Here is a 15,974-nt window from a genome sequence, read left to right on the forward strand (position 1 = left end):
CTCAGAAACCCTGTGCAAGGTCCTCAAGGGCATATTTTAAAGTGTTCATCCACTGTACTCAACTGCAGTAGAAATTTTACTTTTTATAATCCAGTGTGCACTGAATCAGTCCAGTCAAGATGATCAATACTGTACATGGATAGTTGTGACCATTATTAATCGTTATAAAACTAATAATGTTGCTACAGAGTAATGATAGGTTGCATACTGATTAACACATACAAGTAAAAACTGTGCACATTACAATAAAGACACTATAAACCTATACAGCAGATTAAAAATGCATTGTCCCAAACTATAATACCACTCTGTCTCAGCTGTGTCTGGTGATACCAAAGTCTGTCCCAGTTGATGATTTTTTTAAATCATCTTAAAGCTCTACTAAGTGTTTAATTACAAAGGGGACACAAAATATAACTGAGACTTAGTGACAGTGTGCAAATGAACCAAAACCATCCATACCTGCACGTCCTACTGGTTCCACTGTCAGTTGACCCTCATGACTGCAAGGGTAGGAGTTACTTTGCTCACAGTAGCTATATGGATACCCATCCAGGACCTGAACAGGATGGTGCAAACCAGTGCAGATCTCTGGGGCACCTAAAACCAAGAAAAGGTGAAGAGTGAACCAGCATCAATTCAAGCTTACACTTGACTGAAATGAACAGACCCTCTCAAAGTCTAACTTCAGGCAGACATTCCATGTGTACTTGCACCAAGCTGCCTCATTGGAAAAAGTTGTAAAGTCTTTGATGCCACTTATGAGTGCTTTAGGTATAGGATTTGAATTAAGAAGCTCTTTGGTTCTGATCCATCCTGAAACATTAACTCTTGTTGTGTCCTGATCACCTTGTGTGCTTCAGATGAGATTTATAGCCTTTAGAAATAAAGTTATAACGAAAAGGCTCTCCAGTCAGATTCCACCTTGGCCAGACAGATTACTTAGCATTTTTTGTATCAAGATCTATAAGTAGCAAAATCCCAAAAAATGATGTCACATGCACCCAGAATCCAGAAGGGTTCGATAGCCTTAATGGTCACCTCTCACTTATGTTCTCCGTTGTATGTCCCTTCAGGTCGGGAAGCAGATACCATTTAATCCACTTACACTGGAGGAAGTGAAATCTTGTACTGCTTATCCTGTCTGTGATTTGCCAGGTGAGCTGCTACTGTTGGCATATTCCAGCTATCTGAAACATCCCTCTGCCCCTGCACAGCTGACTGGCCCTATAATTAGACCGGTATGTTGCCTGGTCATTCTAGGCAAGGGTGACGTGCTGTCCCAGAAACCCATCTTCAGCTGGTCAGATCAGCCTTACTAAGCACACCCTGCAGATTGCCGAGTAAAATAAAGCAGATAAACCTATTAATTGCATCCAGGAGCTTCCAAGTTCAATACCATCATGTGCAAACGTGAGGGCTAGCCAACTGTAAACTAAATTAAATAAAGCCTGTGTATTGGACAAGGAGGTGGCTCAGTAGTTTAGTGGTTTACAGACCTGCCTCACAGCCCTAGGAAATTTGTTTTGAATCCCGGTCTGGTCTATGTGGATTTTGCATGTTCTACTTGTATCTGAATGAGTTTGTCTACGGCTCATTATAAAGAGGTGGTGCTCTGGATTGCCTCCCACATCCCAAAGATGATTGGGCCATTTAAATTTGTCTATAATGTGTAAGTGTGTGTCTGCAAACTGGAATCCATCCACGGTAGGTTCCAGCTTTGCACCAGATTCCAACACCCTGTGACAATAAAATTGGATTAAGTGGCTTTGAAAATGGATGAATATTGGATAACATAATCCGGATACACTCATTCAGCCCATCCTATCAGATATGTAAATAGCATGAGTGTCTATTACTCAGTCTTTACTATACTGTATATAGCACCATAAAAAAGCAACCCCATTAAGTATACAACCCCATTAACAAGTTGTATACAAAAGTCAAAAAGATAGTACTGTGGTCATATAAAAGTAATGTCATGACAGTGGGTAGACATATTCAAATGACCAGAAGAATGTCAACATCAGAATGCAAATGAGTAGCCCAGATTTAAATTCTGGAACTGATAGTGGACCATGAAGAGGCAAGGATAATGACTGTGAACTAAAACAGTTGGATTGTAGCTGACAAATCTCAACAAGGTTTATGTTATTCACTTCTAATATCTCAAATGATTAAGCTCTTTTGCTTGCGTTGTGCTTAACTAAACACATGCATGTGAATAACAAAAAATGTTTGGTATTTCAGGCATTCAGCTGTGTGCCACATCAGGGAAACAGCTTTCATGCTACCTGGCCAGAATTATGACCGTCTGAATAAACTGCCAATGTTTCACACTGTGTGTGAGCATGTGCCAGATAACAGATCAGAGATTTTGAATAGTGACCAAACTGGTAGGGCGGAGAAAATGTCAAAAAGTAGGCATCAGAAGGGGGTCAGTGAGGGACAGGCTGTGTCATAGGGGTTAACAGGGTGACCTGAGAAGTAAATTAGAGGGCTGGCGTAAAAGCCAAAGTCTTATTGAGGGTCAAAGCATGAAACTCGGTGAGCAATGAGTAACATGAGAAGTGTATGGGGGGTCAGAGGTAAACGAAACACAGGAGGGGATAAGCGAATGAGAGGCAGTGTCCAAGGTGTCCAGAGGGTAATGTGAGACGTGACTTGGGAGTCAAAGCAAAAGGCAGATTCAGTGGTGGGGGAGCAGTGGAGCTTCCAGGTCAAATGGTTTCATGCTAGGCCTAGAAGTGGGGGGACACGCATATGGATGGTGGGTATGACAGGCAAAGCTCAAAAGGCTGAGGCAGGTCCATTGGAGGAAAATAGTCAAGTAATCAAAGAAACAAAACTATACAGCAGCAAAACCACCAGCGTTAAAGTAACACCTAAACTTTCAAGAGTTGTTTTACCACTCTGAGTTCTTTTAACACTGGCAATCCTGTTGTGTATTATGGTTTCAGCATACTCTTTGGGTTTAAAAGCGGCCTAAGTATTAGAAGTCAGACAGAAAGACGCTCCTAAGTTTCGGATGTTATAAAGACTGAGCCCCCTGGGATTAAAAAGTAACGGGCGCTGTCTAGAAGATAAAAGTTGAGGGCGCTCAAACAGCAAAGGACACGGGCTGTCGGTTCAGAAGACAACAACTTCAATCTTTTGAAGTCAGGGGTAACGGACCGAGTCTCCCTGACGTAGCAAGCCAGCCCCCCTGGCGCCCGCTTTCCAACCACACCACCAGAATAAAGCCCGGGCACGGCGGAAACCCCCTCCCCCTTTCCCAGCCAGAAAGTTTTGGAAGTTCCCGTCACCTGGTACCGATCCCGAGATGTCTCAGTACCGTTCAGCAGCGCCTTTCCCACAGATGCAAAGAGCAACAGCGAGTAAGCAGCCCTTGGAGAGTCCAGTCCCGCACAATCGGGACCATTCATCGAGGAATGAGCGGAATGTAATGACCGACCGCAGGCTGCCGGGTCCTAGTGCCTCTGGCTCTCCGCGAGGGGCGTGACCTCTCACTGCGCGGATGAGCGCGGTCCTAGTGCCGTCGCGCGTAGGGAAAATAGGGGCTTCGAATGTGGCGTGTGGGGGCAGCGCGACACGCCTCGGAGAGCTCACACCGAGGGGTAGGGATAATGGTACCGCTTCCTGTTATCAGCTTTGGTCGGCCTTGTCCTGAACAGAAGGAATCGGTGACTGATACTGACAACAACTGAGGGGAAAGGAGTTAACATCTACACCACAGAAGAATAAACCTTTGTGAATATAGGCGTGTATTTATGGAAAAAGCAATACATTCAGAAAGCTGACATTCCTCTTTTTCCATCACACATCAACTTACCTAGTAAATCCTGGTTGAACTGGGCAGCCAGCTGTTGAGGGACATGGTGATCTGCAATGAATTGGAAAAAAGGTTCACTTATTTAACACAAAATGCATTAACGAGAAAAAGCTGACATATACTCCATTGAGATAGATAGATAGATAGCACTAGGAGGGAAAGCCAGTGTGGATATTTTTGGTCATTACATGGCTCCTTTAGGTGTCTACCTTTTAAATGACCACTTGCCATTGCTGCAGTAGATGGAATTCTGTGACACTGCAGTCTTGTCGTTTCTGTAGGTACCACTGCCACTGGTGATGGAATGCCAGCTCATACTATGAGTGACTAATTCATGACTGATGCAACCTGTCAGCAGCCGTTACACAGCCCTCCATTCGAAGCGGCTGTCCCCAGCGACAACTTCCAGCTTCTTAAAACAGCACACAACTCTTCAAAATGGTGGAATGGTCTTTGTTTCCTCTGCTTTTGAGTGACCAGAAACAAAAGCATATTAGCAGGGGTCTTGAGCGCTTTTCTGTTAGGTGGCACAGCAAGGATGTTAAACACTGCACTTATTGAGCAGGTGATCTGTTAATTACAAGTGAGCAGATGAACCTCATTGTCTCGAGATGCAGATATACCTCTTGGTTGTTTTCCTTCTCTGAACTGACACTGCAAACATTCTAAGGTCCAGATCTCAGCTTTGTGACTCTCCCTCCATTGCTGCTCTGTAATGGCTCTGTGATTTGCCTGTGCATTTTTTTTACCACTAGCTCTGCTTCATTCACACAGCTCACCTGGGCAGGGCCATCTTAACGTATGGGTGCAATGGGCATTGGCAGGGAGCCACAGTAGCATAGGGGCTCACAATGTTTCTGATGCCCATGTATGTTTTTGTTTTGCTACCAACACAGGGGCCCCAGTGCACTGCTTTGCCCAGGGGCCCATGACAGGGGGTCAGTGGCAACATGATATGACACATTGTTTTTCCAGCTCCATAAGTCAGACGCTTTGTGCCACCTGAACACCCAGGCCAATGGACCTTAACAGACAGAGAAGCATTGGTGGAGCTGCAGAGGTAACAGTCTCTCAGCTGTCTTCTTTCTTTGTACTGATGCTGCAAACGACACACCAGATCCTGAATCTCAGCTTTAACAGAAAATCCACTTTTATCACTGTGGCATTCAGCACTTAGCTGAGTCAGAACATAGGTCCTTCTCTTTGTCCTGCTTCTGACACCAATGTAACACTGATGCCAAGTACCAGAATGGATCCTCTGCTTTTTGCATGACTGTTTGAGGTGTCTCACTATTCTTTAAAGGGCTGCTTGATATTGCCACATTAGATAGAATTTTGTTTGCGACTTTGCAGGTCTTTCGTTTTTATAGGCACCTCTGAAACTGGTGATGGAATGCAAGGTCATTCTATGGGTGACTCATCCCTGGGTGATGAAACCTGTCAGCACCATTTTAATATATACACTTTGCTAGAGGATTCATTAGAATAAGAAAAGAATGTGTCTTGGTCCTAAGCCTATGAGGTTCCTACTGCTTTTGAGTTACCCTCTAATGGAGGAATTCCCAAATTCAATCCTCTAGGGCCACAGTGGCTACACATTTTTGTTCGAGTGTAATTTGTTGCTTAGAAGCTATTTTTTTCTGCTGAAGCAGTTATTGTCCAAGCAACATTTTTGTTAACTCACTTGCAGAGCTGGCACATGAAATACCACTGCCTGAGGCAAGGCAAATTTTTGCTGCCCATATATCCTTACTCTAGAAATCAATTCTTCTTCTTCTTCTTTCGGCTGCTCCTGTTCGGGGTTGCCACAGCGGATCATCTTCTTCCATATCTTTCTGTCCTCTGCATCTTGTTCTGTTACACCCATCACCTGCATGTCCTCTCTCACCACATCCATAAACCTTCTCTTAGGCCTTCCTCTTTTCCTCTTCCCTGGCAGCTCTATCCTTAGCATCCTTATCCCAATACACCCAGCATCTCTCCTCTGCACATGTCCAAACCAATGCAATCTCGCCACTCTGACTTTGTCTCCCAAATGTCCAACTTGAGCTGACCCACAAATGTACTCATTTCTAATCCTATCCATCCTCGTCACAGTCAGTGCCACCGTCTCCAACCCATATAACATAGCTGGTCTCACTGCCGCCCTGTAGACCTTCCCTTTCACTCTTGCTGATATCCCTCTGTCACAAATTACTCCTGACACTTTCCTCCACCCATTCCACCCTGCCTGCACTCTCTTTTTCACCTCTCTTTTACAATCCCCATTACTCTGTACTGTTGATCCCAAATATTTAAACTCATCCACCTTTGCCAACTCTACTCTCTGCATCCTCACCATTCCACTGACCTCTCTCTCATTTACACATATGTATTCTGTCTTGTCCCTAGTGACCTTCATTCCTCTCCTCTCTAGAGCATATCTCCATCTCTCCAGGGTCTCCTCAACCTGCTCCTTACTATTGCTACAGATCACAGTGTCATCAGCAAACATCATAGTCCACAGGGACTCCTGTCTAATCTCGTCTGTCAACCTGTCCATCACCATTGCACATAAGAAAGGGCTCAGAGCTGATCCCTGATGTAATCCCACCTCCATCTTGAATGCATACGTTACTCCTACCGCAGACCTCACCACTGTCACACTTCCCTCGTACATGTCCTGTATAACTCTTACGTACTTCTCTGCCACTCCTGACTTCCTCATATAATACCACAGCTCCTCTCAAGGCACCCTGTCATATGCTTTCTCTAGGTCCACAAAGACGCAATGCAACTCCTTCTGGCCGTCTCTAAACTTCTCCATCAACATCCTCAGAGCAAACATTGCATCTGTGGTGCTCTTTCTTGGCATGAAACCATACTGCTGCTCACTAATCATCACCTCACTTCTTAACCTAGCTTCCAGTACTCTTTCTCATAACTTCATGCTGTGGCTCATCAATTTTATTCCCCTGTAGTTACTGCAGTCCTGCACATCCCCCTTATTCTTAAATATCGGCACCAGTACACTTCTTCTCCACTCCTCTGGCATCCTCTCACTTTCCAAGATTCCATTAAACAATCTGGTTAAAAACTCCACTGCCATCTCTCCTAAATACCTCCATGCTTCCATAGGTATGTCATCTGGACCAACGGCCTTTCCATTTTTCATCCTCTTCATAGTTGTCCTCACTTCCTCCTTGCTAATCCATTGCACTTCCTGATTGACTATCTCCACATCATCCAACCTCTTCTCTCTCTCGTTCTCTTCATTCATCAGCCTCTCAAAGTACTCTTTCCATCTGCTCAACACACTCTTCTCGCTTGTGAGTACATTTCCATCTTTATCTTTTATCACCCTAACCTGCTGCACATCTTTCCCAGCTCGGTTCCTCTGTCTAGCCAATCGGTACTAAATAATATACTTAATCCATGCATGATTCATATTGCAATACAGGCTTCATAATACAATACTCAAGCCTCTGGACAAATGTCCCTTTGTAACTGGATTTTGAATTCCCTATTAGAAAGACCAGAGACATTCCACATTGGCAATAACATCTCCAGCACCATAACACTGAGCACTGGAGCTAAATATCTCTGGAGTCTGACCCTGTGCTGTTCTTGAGTCTGTCTGTGGTTGTACTGTCTCAAGCCCAAACCTGCAATTATCTCTCCTTACTTTGGCTCTGCTTAATAGAATCCAGTCATGTCAGGTCTCATATGTTGTTAGCTTAAAGACCCTTGGTGTTCACTCTTGCATCTGCGTCTGCATCTGTACATTTTGAGGCCCAATTTTGTCACTTCTGTATATTCTCCTGTTCTACTCACTAGAGTCAGATAGTGGAAGTTGTCATTAACTTTGATACACATGGAGTCCTGTTTTGTCATATTACTGACTTTTGAAGCCCAAGAGTGTAATTCTGTAACATCCATGCATTTTGCAGCTCTTATCCTCGGAGTCTGATCCTATCATTTCTCAAATGGTGGTAGGTTAAATAAACTTGTGACCTGATCATGTATGAATTGTACAGCTGTACTCTAGAGTCTGATCAGGTAATTTTTAAAATATGTGTAGCTTAAATATGCTTAGAATATGATACTGTCAGTTCTCCGGCTGCAAGTCTTATCCTGTTAGGTGTACTGCATACACTCTGCAGTTCTACACAATAGAGACTGAACCTGTCAGATCTCAAATATCCCTAGCTTAAATAATCACGGTGTATAACCGCTCAGATCTCTACAACAATCTGCAGGTGTCCCATCTAGAGTCTATTTCTCACAGATCTCAAATATTGGCATTGTAAACTTTCTTTATTCAGATCCTGTTGGATCATTGCATGTGTTAGCTCTACTGCCTCAGTTAGATTTATGCATTCCACAGTTCTTCTCTGTAGAGTGCTATCTTCTCAGAGCTCATGTGTCAGCAACTTAAATACTCATAGAGTATGATCCAGTTAGATTTTTTGTCTTCTGAAAGCCTTCTGTCAGACACCAAAGGCCTACAGCTTTGTCTTTGGAGTGTGTCCCTCAAATTTAACCATCTTGAAGCCCAGTCCATTTAGAACTGTGCATTAACCAATCTGGATCTGGAAATAGTCTAAGTGTAATCCTGTCTGATTTCTACATTTCTAACCCACAGAATATGTGAGTCCCTCAGGTCACAGACACCTACTTTTTACTATTCTTGAAAATAACTGTAAATCTCTGTGATTTCTTCCTATAGTTCTGCACTCTGTGGACTAGACTTGTAAATTCCTAGATGCTCAACCACAGTTTAATATTTTCCAGCTTTAAAAAACGTGAACTGCAAACATATTGTTTCTGTATTGTTTTGTTTCCTATAGTTTTGACCCCTTGTTGATGATGATCTTTTAGTTTATCATTTAATATTGCTTTCTACATGCTCTAGTTTTATCACCTCCAGTCAAATGAAATCAAATGTTTATGTCTATCAACTTAACTTTCTAAGAGTCTAATCCTGTCAAATTCTTCTTTAATTTTCATTTTAACCTGGGAGTCTAATCCTGCAAGATCTCAGTATCTTACCAGTTTAATACGAATGAGTGCACTCTTTTGCTGTAGAGTTACTTAAACTTTAATTCTGTCAGATCTCACAACCCCTCAGTTATTTCTATGTTCTTCCAAAATGATCATGTTCATTCTCAGCATGTCACAGCATCATGTGTTTGTAGCTAGCATCCTAACATTTTACAGTAAGGTATCTAATTCAGTTTCATAATCCAATACCTTTCATTTTCTGGTGTCTTTTAATATCTGTTCTTTATATTTTGCTTTTTTCTCAGCAGTTGGATCTGATCGAATTTCTGCGTCATGCAGCATTAAAACCTTAATCATTTCTTGGGCAAACCTCAGCGTGCTGTTGATGCACTTCCCTGATGTCTGATCTCCCCTCATCTCAGTCTCTTGGCAACTGATCACGTATGGTCTCAACACAATATTACCTTCTGCAGTTTGATCTTGTCAGTTCTCAATATCCTGCTGACTTATTTCTTCAGGGGTCTTATTCTGCCATCTGTAATTATTGTGTTGTCTGATCTGCCATACCTCAGCATCCCGCAGTTGTCACTCCTTTGAAGTGGAGTGTCATCTGATCTTGGTGGCCTGCTGCTCTATACAGAGGCTTCTCTACATGTTTAGGCTCCAAAAATGAATGCAGCATATCTGTGTGACAACGCAGTCCCGTTCACACCATTCCATTAATTTTCAAGTCTCCTTTATCACTTCATCAATCATGCAGAAGTATTTAACATTATCTGCCAGTCTGTTATCTTTAGCTACTTTAGTTGACTTTAGGAATTCCTATGATAGCACCAGATAGTGGTGACATATTGCACATTGGCCAGACATATAAGTAAGAATTTCACTGTACTGTGTATAAGTGATAATAAGCTCAAGCTTGACCAGCTATATTTTTATATTTTGCTTCCTAATCTCACTTCAATGAAAAAAAAATTGATTTAAATGTACAAAGTGAGCTAGAATCAGCTACAGAACCACATCCCAGCAAAATCAGGCTAATGTAAGAAATGCAGAATGTTACTGCATGATGGACTCGGCTAAGCAGCTAACACGAGGACCCGGAGTCATTAGTGTGGTTACATGATGAGTGGTCAGCACTAGTATTGTCTGTCCTGTGTCACAAGGTTTACTCCAATTGTAGTTACGTCTTTTTACCTGTAGAGGTCATCCTTTGATGGCGTGTACTGTAAACTTACCAGATCATTAGAATGGCAGTTATGTGATAGGACTGACACAACTGATGTTTAGTTTGGCAACTCTGAAAATATTTCACTGGGAAAATCTCAAATTATTTCATGGTACAGAGTGAAATTACATAGATCAGGTCCATTAGTTTAAGTTTTTACTAATCATGGTGGCTTACCTTGTTGTGTTGTTAAGAAGTGATGAATTCCAATGTGGTAGAGCCATCTGGCAACATCTTCAGGGATCCAGTTGTCCCCTGAGTCCATACCTGCCTGCAGGTTAGAAGTGGAGTCACAATGATATACCCAAAAGAAGCAAGAGTCCTTGGATATTTCTGTGGGAGTAAACAAAGATGATATCACGCTCAATGAAGTTGTAATGTACAGTGATGATTCTGTAAATTGTACAATCTCTCTATTATATAAAAGAATCCTGGGACGAGACGTTTTAGCCTGGGATGAGACGTGACTTTTTCAGAGATATACTTTCAAGTCCTGTGAGATGAGACTTTGTGCCAAGAGATTTAACCATGCCCGCAGCCGGAAATAAAAGACAAAGAGTAGATGACAAAGTAGAACATCGTAAAGAGGTTCCAAAACGTTGGCGTGATACACATGCAGAGCAGGTTAGAGATAATGAAAGTACTAAAATTCAAAAGCCTCAAAAAAATGATAGTAAAGAATGCATTAGCGCAAACAAACAGAAATTATTACTCAGTGAAATAACAGAAAAGCGAAAAGAGATGGAATATATTGGTTGGATTTAAACTTTAAGTCGGAGACTTGTAGATCATCTAATTCGTGTTGCCATCAGGGAAAAGTTGTGTTTCTTCCCAATGAAGAGGCGTATCCACGAGAATTAAAAGATTTGTTGTTTGGTGAAAGTGAAATCCATATACTCGAGCGGCAGAGACGTGATGTGGTTGGAGCATAGCGCAGGCCGGGGGGTTGGCGATCGAAGTGAGCAGGAGGCAAAGCCCCCTAGTTACATGTAAAGAAAAGGTGCTGCAGAGAAAGATTTACTGCAAAGAAGGTCAGTTAAATTTCTTTTTAACTCTTTAGTTTGATGTTTCCAGATTTCAGTGGTCGACATTGCATCCCCCAATTCAAAGGAGGAGACATTTGCTTTGGTGTACATGAGCCACAGTGGTTGTGTTGGGGAAGTTCAAGTTGTAGACATTCTGCTAAGGCTTAAGCTGCTGGCCAGCTAATGTCATGCCCTCTACTCACCACGTGACCAAGGGGGCCAAATGGAATATTTAACTTATCGATTTGTTATTGAACAAGTAACTTTGTCATTTAGTCATTCAAAGAGGCTTTCAATGACTCAAATGTAATTTAAACTAGGGGCCTCATAGTTTTGGATGTCATACTTGCTGTCCCATATGGCATATTAATGAAGTTGGTACATGTTCTGCCAAATAACTCCCTCAAGATCAGCTACCCTTGACGTTTCCAGCAATTTTCATATAGATAATTTTATCAAGTTGTGGACGGTCTCAATGCATGCTTTAGACTTTCAGTCGTGTAGTGTAGCATCCCCAAAAACAGTTGTAATGCTCTGTGATTAGACAAGACAAAATCAAGCATTTAATTTTGTCTCAGGTCGTAGAGTGAGACGTTTGTGTGTGTGAGATGTACTCTCAACAGGAAGTATAAAGAACACAATGCCCACAAACAGAGAGGAGCCTAATCAAATTTACAAGAGAACAATGAAGAGCAAAGGTGACCTGAAGAAACAAAGAAAACAGGTGCAGATACGAGGCACATGAAACTGCCGAACCAACACAAACTTAATTTTTGTTGTATCACACCTAAACGGAGAAAGAAAAAATATTTTCCATAGTGATTGGACTCCCATAATGTGTTGGCCTCATAAGACCTTCACAGTACAGTAGAAAATCTGAAACTGTACTTAGAGGCTGTAAAGCAGTCATGTAATCCATCATGAAACTGTGATTCCAAGTCATGTAATCTTACATCCCAAAGCCGATGAGAACAGGCAACTGCAGTCATTAAGTGTGACAGCTCTCCAGCTCGAAATGTGTAATGCTGGTTCGTGATTCCAAATAGAAACACTCATATGCACTCTAAAAAAATGGCCTCCCCTAGTGGTGTGGCTAATTATAAACTGCGAGTATTGCACTTTCCATACCCATAAATATTGGACTAAATAAAATATCCTGGCAGGTCATCTGTTATTTGATGGTGAACGTCATGTTTTGGGGTTCTGTGTTCAGCCAGTTAAACTGCCATTCAATTATTCACATTATATTAAAACTGAGTGCCCCATAGTTTCAGTGCTCAGTGTGATATGACACTGATAGTTTAAAAGCTAATATTCATATGGGATGCCTTGTGAAACCCAAATTTGTACTCATTCTGGAATTTTCAAGCAGATAAACTAAGATTTGAAATAGGAGCACCCACACCTACAGTGCTATAAGGCGTGAATTTAGGACATTGTAATTTCAGATTCTATGCCCACTGTGCCAGAACCTTTAAGTACTATGGCTGAACTGAGTACACAGTGGTTTCCACATGTAACTCTTTATTGTTTCAGACTGAATTTAAATCAAAAGCATTTCTGCTTCAGATTCTCCATCTTCTGGCCACATGGCTCCATTCAGGAGTCCAGTGGGAATCTGACCCAGAAGGCTTTTGATTTCCCACCTTGCCTCCTGTCTGCTACAACAAGGTAACAGTGGCTGAGATGGGATTCAAACAGACAGCCTAGTGGTTTCAGAATTGGACACGAGAGGCCCATGTCGTCAGACCACTTAGGTACTCACCCATTCATTCAGTTGGTATTTCAACTAGCAACCTTGTGGTTTCAGACATTTACTGCTCGTCTCGCTGTAGTGTTGACTACTGGCTCCCTCAGAAATATTCTTTGCTCTAGTCCTTTATTGACCTCATTTAAGGCTGTTCCATGACATTGGTAAGAATTTTTCTTTTAGGAGGTAGATTCAGTTAATTCCGTTTGCCTCGTTTAATCCGAAAAATGTGCAGACTTCTCATCCAAAATCTATACGCCGCCCACCTTATCGTCGGGTGACCCATAAACTTGAATTAGTTCTCTCCTTTGTTTCCAGGTCTCCTCATCTGACCACAACTCACCACCACCCTCTAGCAGATTCCTTACCTGGAACTGGGTGCCTGATCCTCCTAATATGTCAGCAGCTCCTGGGCAGCATTGAGCTACAGACAAAGACTCTCAGAGAAGGTGGTGCTTGTGACGCCAAAGGTATGTGGCCATTGCCCAGACTTGCCAGCCAGTGAAGCTGAGGCTCTGAAGACAGAATAGAGGAGCTCTAACAGCTAATGAGAAGTGAGCTTGTGGAGGGCTGGCCAGGTCCCACTCAATAACTGGTTATGATGGTCTTTAGCAGCCTATCCTAAAGAAAGTTTGACTTTATAGAAAAAGACAGCACTTCCAAATTTCAATCTTAAATTCGATGTCAGTTTCAAAGGTGCCTTATTAGCAAGATGTAATAGATACATCATTAATGATTGAGAAATGTTATGTTACATAGATTCAATCTGATGTACAGCATTTACATAGGTTCCATACAAATATTACATATTTTATTGTGTAATTTTATTTTTATGGGCTGGAGACGGTGGCACTGACCAGAAAGCAGGAGACAGAGCTGGAGATAGCAGAGTTAAAGATGCTAAGATTTGCACTAGGTGTGACGAGGATGGACAGGATTAGAAATGAGTACATTAGAGGGTCAGCTCAGGTTGGACGGTTGGAAGACAAAGTCAGAGAGGCGAGATTGCATTGGTTTGGACATGTGCAGAGGAGAGTACTTGGTATATTGGGAGAAGGATGCTAAGGATAGAGCTGCCAGGGAAGAGGAAAAGAGGAAGGCCTAAGAGAAGGTTTATGGATGTAGTGAGAGAGGACATGCAGGTGATGGGTGTAACAGAGCAAGATGCAGAGGACAAAAAGATATGGAAGAAGATGATCTGCTGTGGCAACCCCTAACGGTAGCAGCTGAAAGAAGAAGAAGGAGAAGAAGAATTGTGATGAAACCTTAATATATTAAAATGATGTTACTGTGACTGCCTCAGATCTTCAGTATTCAAATCGTGGGCCAAGCACTGTTCTTGTGAAGAATGTTCTCCACAAGTCAGCCTGGGTGTTTCCTCTAAACATTAATCATTCTCCTTCATCTCTAAGACGTGCAGGTTAGGTTTACATGTAACTATAAAGTTCTATTAGTGTAGTGTACTGTTTTCCTGTCCAGGGAAGGTTCTTATCTTGCACTTGATGCCTCCAGAAATGGCTCTGGCATCTCTGATTCTCAAACAAGTCAAGTAAGTTTGATAAGGATGAACTGATATTCCTCGACTGACCTGACTTCCCTAATAACTTCTAATACCTTCTGGGGAATACCCAGATGCTCCTAAAACCACCAAGAGGTATAATCCTTGCAGTGTGTCCTTGGTCTGCCCTCAGTCTTTTTCCAATGGGCCAAGCCTGAACAGTATCAGAGACAGCACCTCATGGGTCATCCTAACTACATTCCCAGATCTTCTCAAATGCATCCTCTTGATCCAGAAATGCAGTGGTTTAACTCCAAGGTCCTTTAATATTGCTATGTTGCAGAGAATGAATCCAGCCACATGAGCAGAAACTTCACTTTGGCACCTTGTACTCATGATGTCATTCTTTCAGTCGGTACCCATAACTGGTGACTTTAAATAAGGATGAAGCTATAGACTGTGATAGTGCGGATTAGCTCCACACTCCTTGTGCTTTCAGGGAGCCTTCAATAACGTAACCAAGATGAGCCGGGCAAATGAGGACACATACACACAGCAAGGGGCAGGTGCAAACATGAATCGGTGCTTTTATTACAAATAATCAGAACAAAGCAGTGTTCCAAAGTGCGGTACAAATTTCTTAATAACTAGTCCATAAAGTCAGTGATGGTGGAGGTTAAAACCAAGTCAAATAAATAATCCATAAAAACAGGGTTAAAATACTGTAAGAAGCTGTCCTTTAAAATGCACGAACACTGGTACATCACTTTAAAACCAACGTCTCCCCAACTTACCTTATTTGGGTCTCAATACACAGACAGACGTCAACCAACAGGCACAGACAACCCACAGTTCCTGCTCGTGTCCCCTCTAACCATCCTGTGGCATTCTGTGGGACGCCACTAAGCATCCACTCCTTCGACTCCTGCTGCCATTCCCTGACCTTGTGTGGGAGTCCTCCGGAGTATTGTGACTGCTCCTGCTCCCTATCTGCTCAGCAGGGGCAACCTTCAACCCCTTCTTAAGCACCGCCCAATGCTCCATCCAAGGGGGCACCATTCCTGTCTGCCTGCTTTCATACATTTTCCCCAGCTCTCTCTCTCTCTCTGATGTGCTGCTGCCCTTCACTCCATCCTTTAACCTCCTCTCTTGAACCTTTTTCTTTTTCTTTGTTTTGTCCTTCTCCTCTCCCGCACCTGCTCTCCGTGACAGTATATGCCTCACATGCAGGTACCTCTGTCTCAATCTGTGGCTCCACCAACCTCCTGCAGCCACGTGAGCACGCACCCCCACGGAGATTGAGCCGGCTATTTATTTAAAAAACGACCACTTGATGCTTAGCTGCGGACCCACTATTTCACATAGACTGATTGATAAATCATCTCCTTTATCTGAGGACCTAGTTTTGCTTTGTCACCACAGTCCTTTACAATGTATACAAAACTGCTGCCACTCCACCAATTTGTTGGTCAGTCTCACAAAATGACCTCTGTCAACACTTCTTCACCTGTAGCAGTTGCTCACTGCTTATCTGAAGTGAACAAGCAACTCTTTTCCAGGGGATAAGTGATTATCTTCTGGTACCCCAGCCCTTTTTATTGTCTCCCTTTACATTAGGCTGATTCTTTTATGTGAGTTATTGAAGTGATGTGTCAGCA

General features: G+C 42.6%; 1 protein-coding gene and 1 long non-coding RNA gene across 2 annotated transcripts in view; one reads left to right on the top strand and one right to left on the bottom strand.

Moving 5' to 3' along the window:
• Window positions 1-13,268, bottom strand: part of LOC114650702 (angiomotin-like protein 1) — a 34,025-nt gene extending 20,757 nt beyond the window's left edge. Inside the window, exons 1-4 of the mRNA XM_028800505.2 lie at window positions 13,187-13,268; window positions 10,221-10,376; window positions 3,833-3,883; window positions 463-600 (exon numbers count right to left, since the gene is read on the bottom strand). Coding sequence (XP_028656338.1) covers window positions 463-600; window positions 3,833-3,883; window positions 10,221-10,308 — 277 coding nt within the window. The 5' untranslated portion in view covers window positions 10,309-10,376; window positions 13,187-13,268. The remainder of the gene's footprint in view (window positions 1-462; window positions 601-3,832; window positions 3,884-10,220; window positions 10,377-13,186) is intronic.
• Window positions 4,976-13,237, top strand: LOC127527455 (uncharacterized). Its single transcript, XR_007934756.1, has 3 exons — window positions 4,976-5,073; window positions 9,121-9,256; window positions 13,137-13,237. It is a non-coding gene; the product is annotated as an uncharacterized LOC127527455 (long non-coding RNA).
• Window positions 13,269-15,974: the final 2,706 nt, after the last annotated feature.

The sequence above is a fragment of the Erpetoichthys calabaricus genome, chromosome 4, assembly GCF_900747795.2.
Source record: "Erpetoichthys calabaricus chromosome 4, fErpCal1.3, whole genome shotgun sequence".
NCBI lineage: Eukaryota > Metazoa > Chordata > Cladistia > Polypteriformes > Polypteridae > Erpetoichthys > Erpetoichthys calabaricus.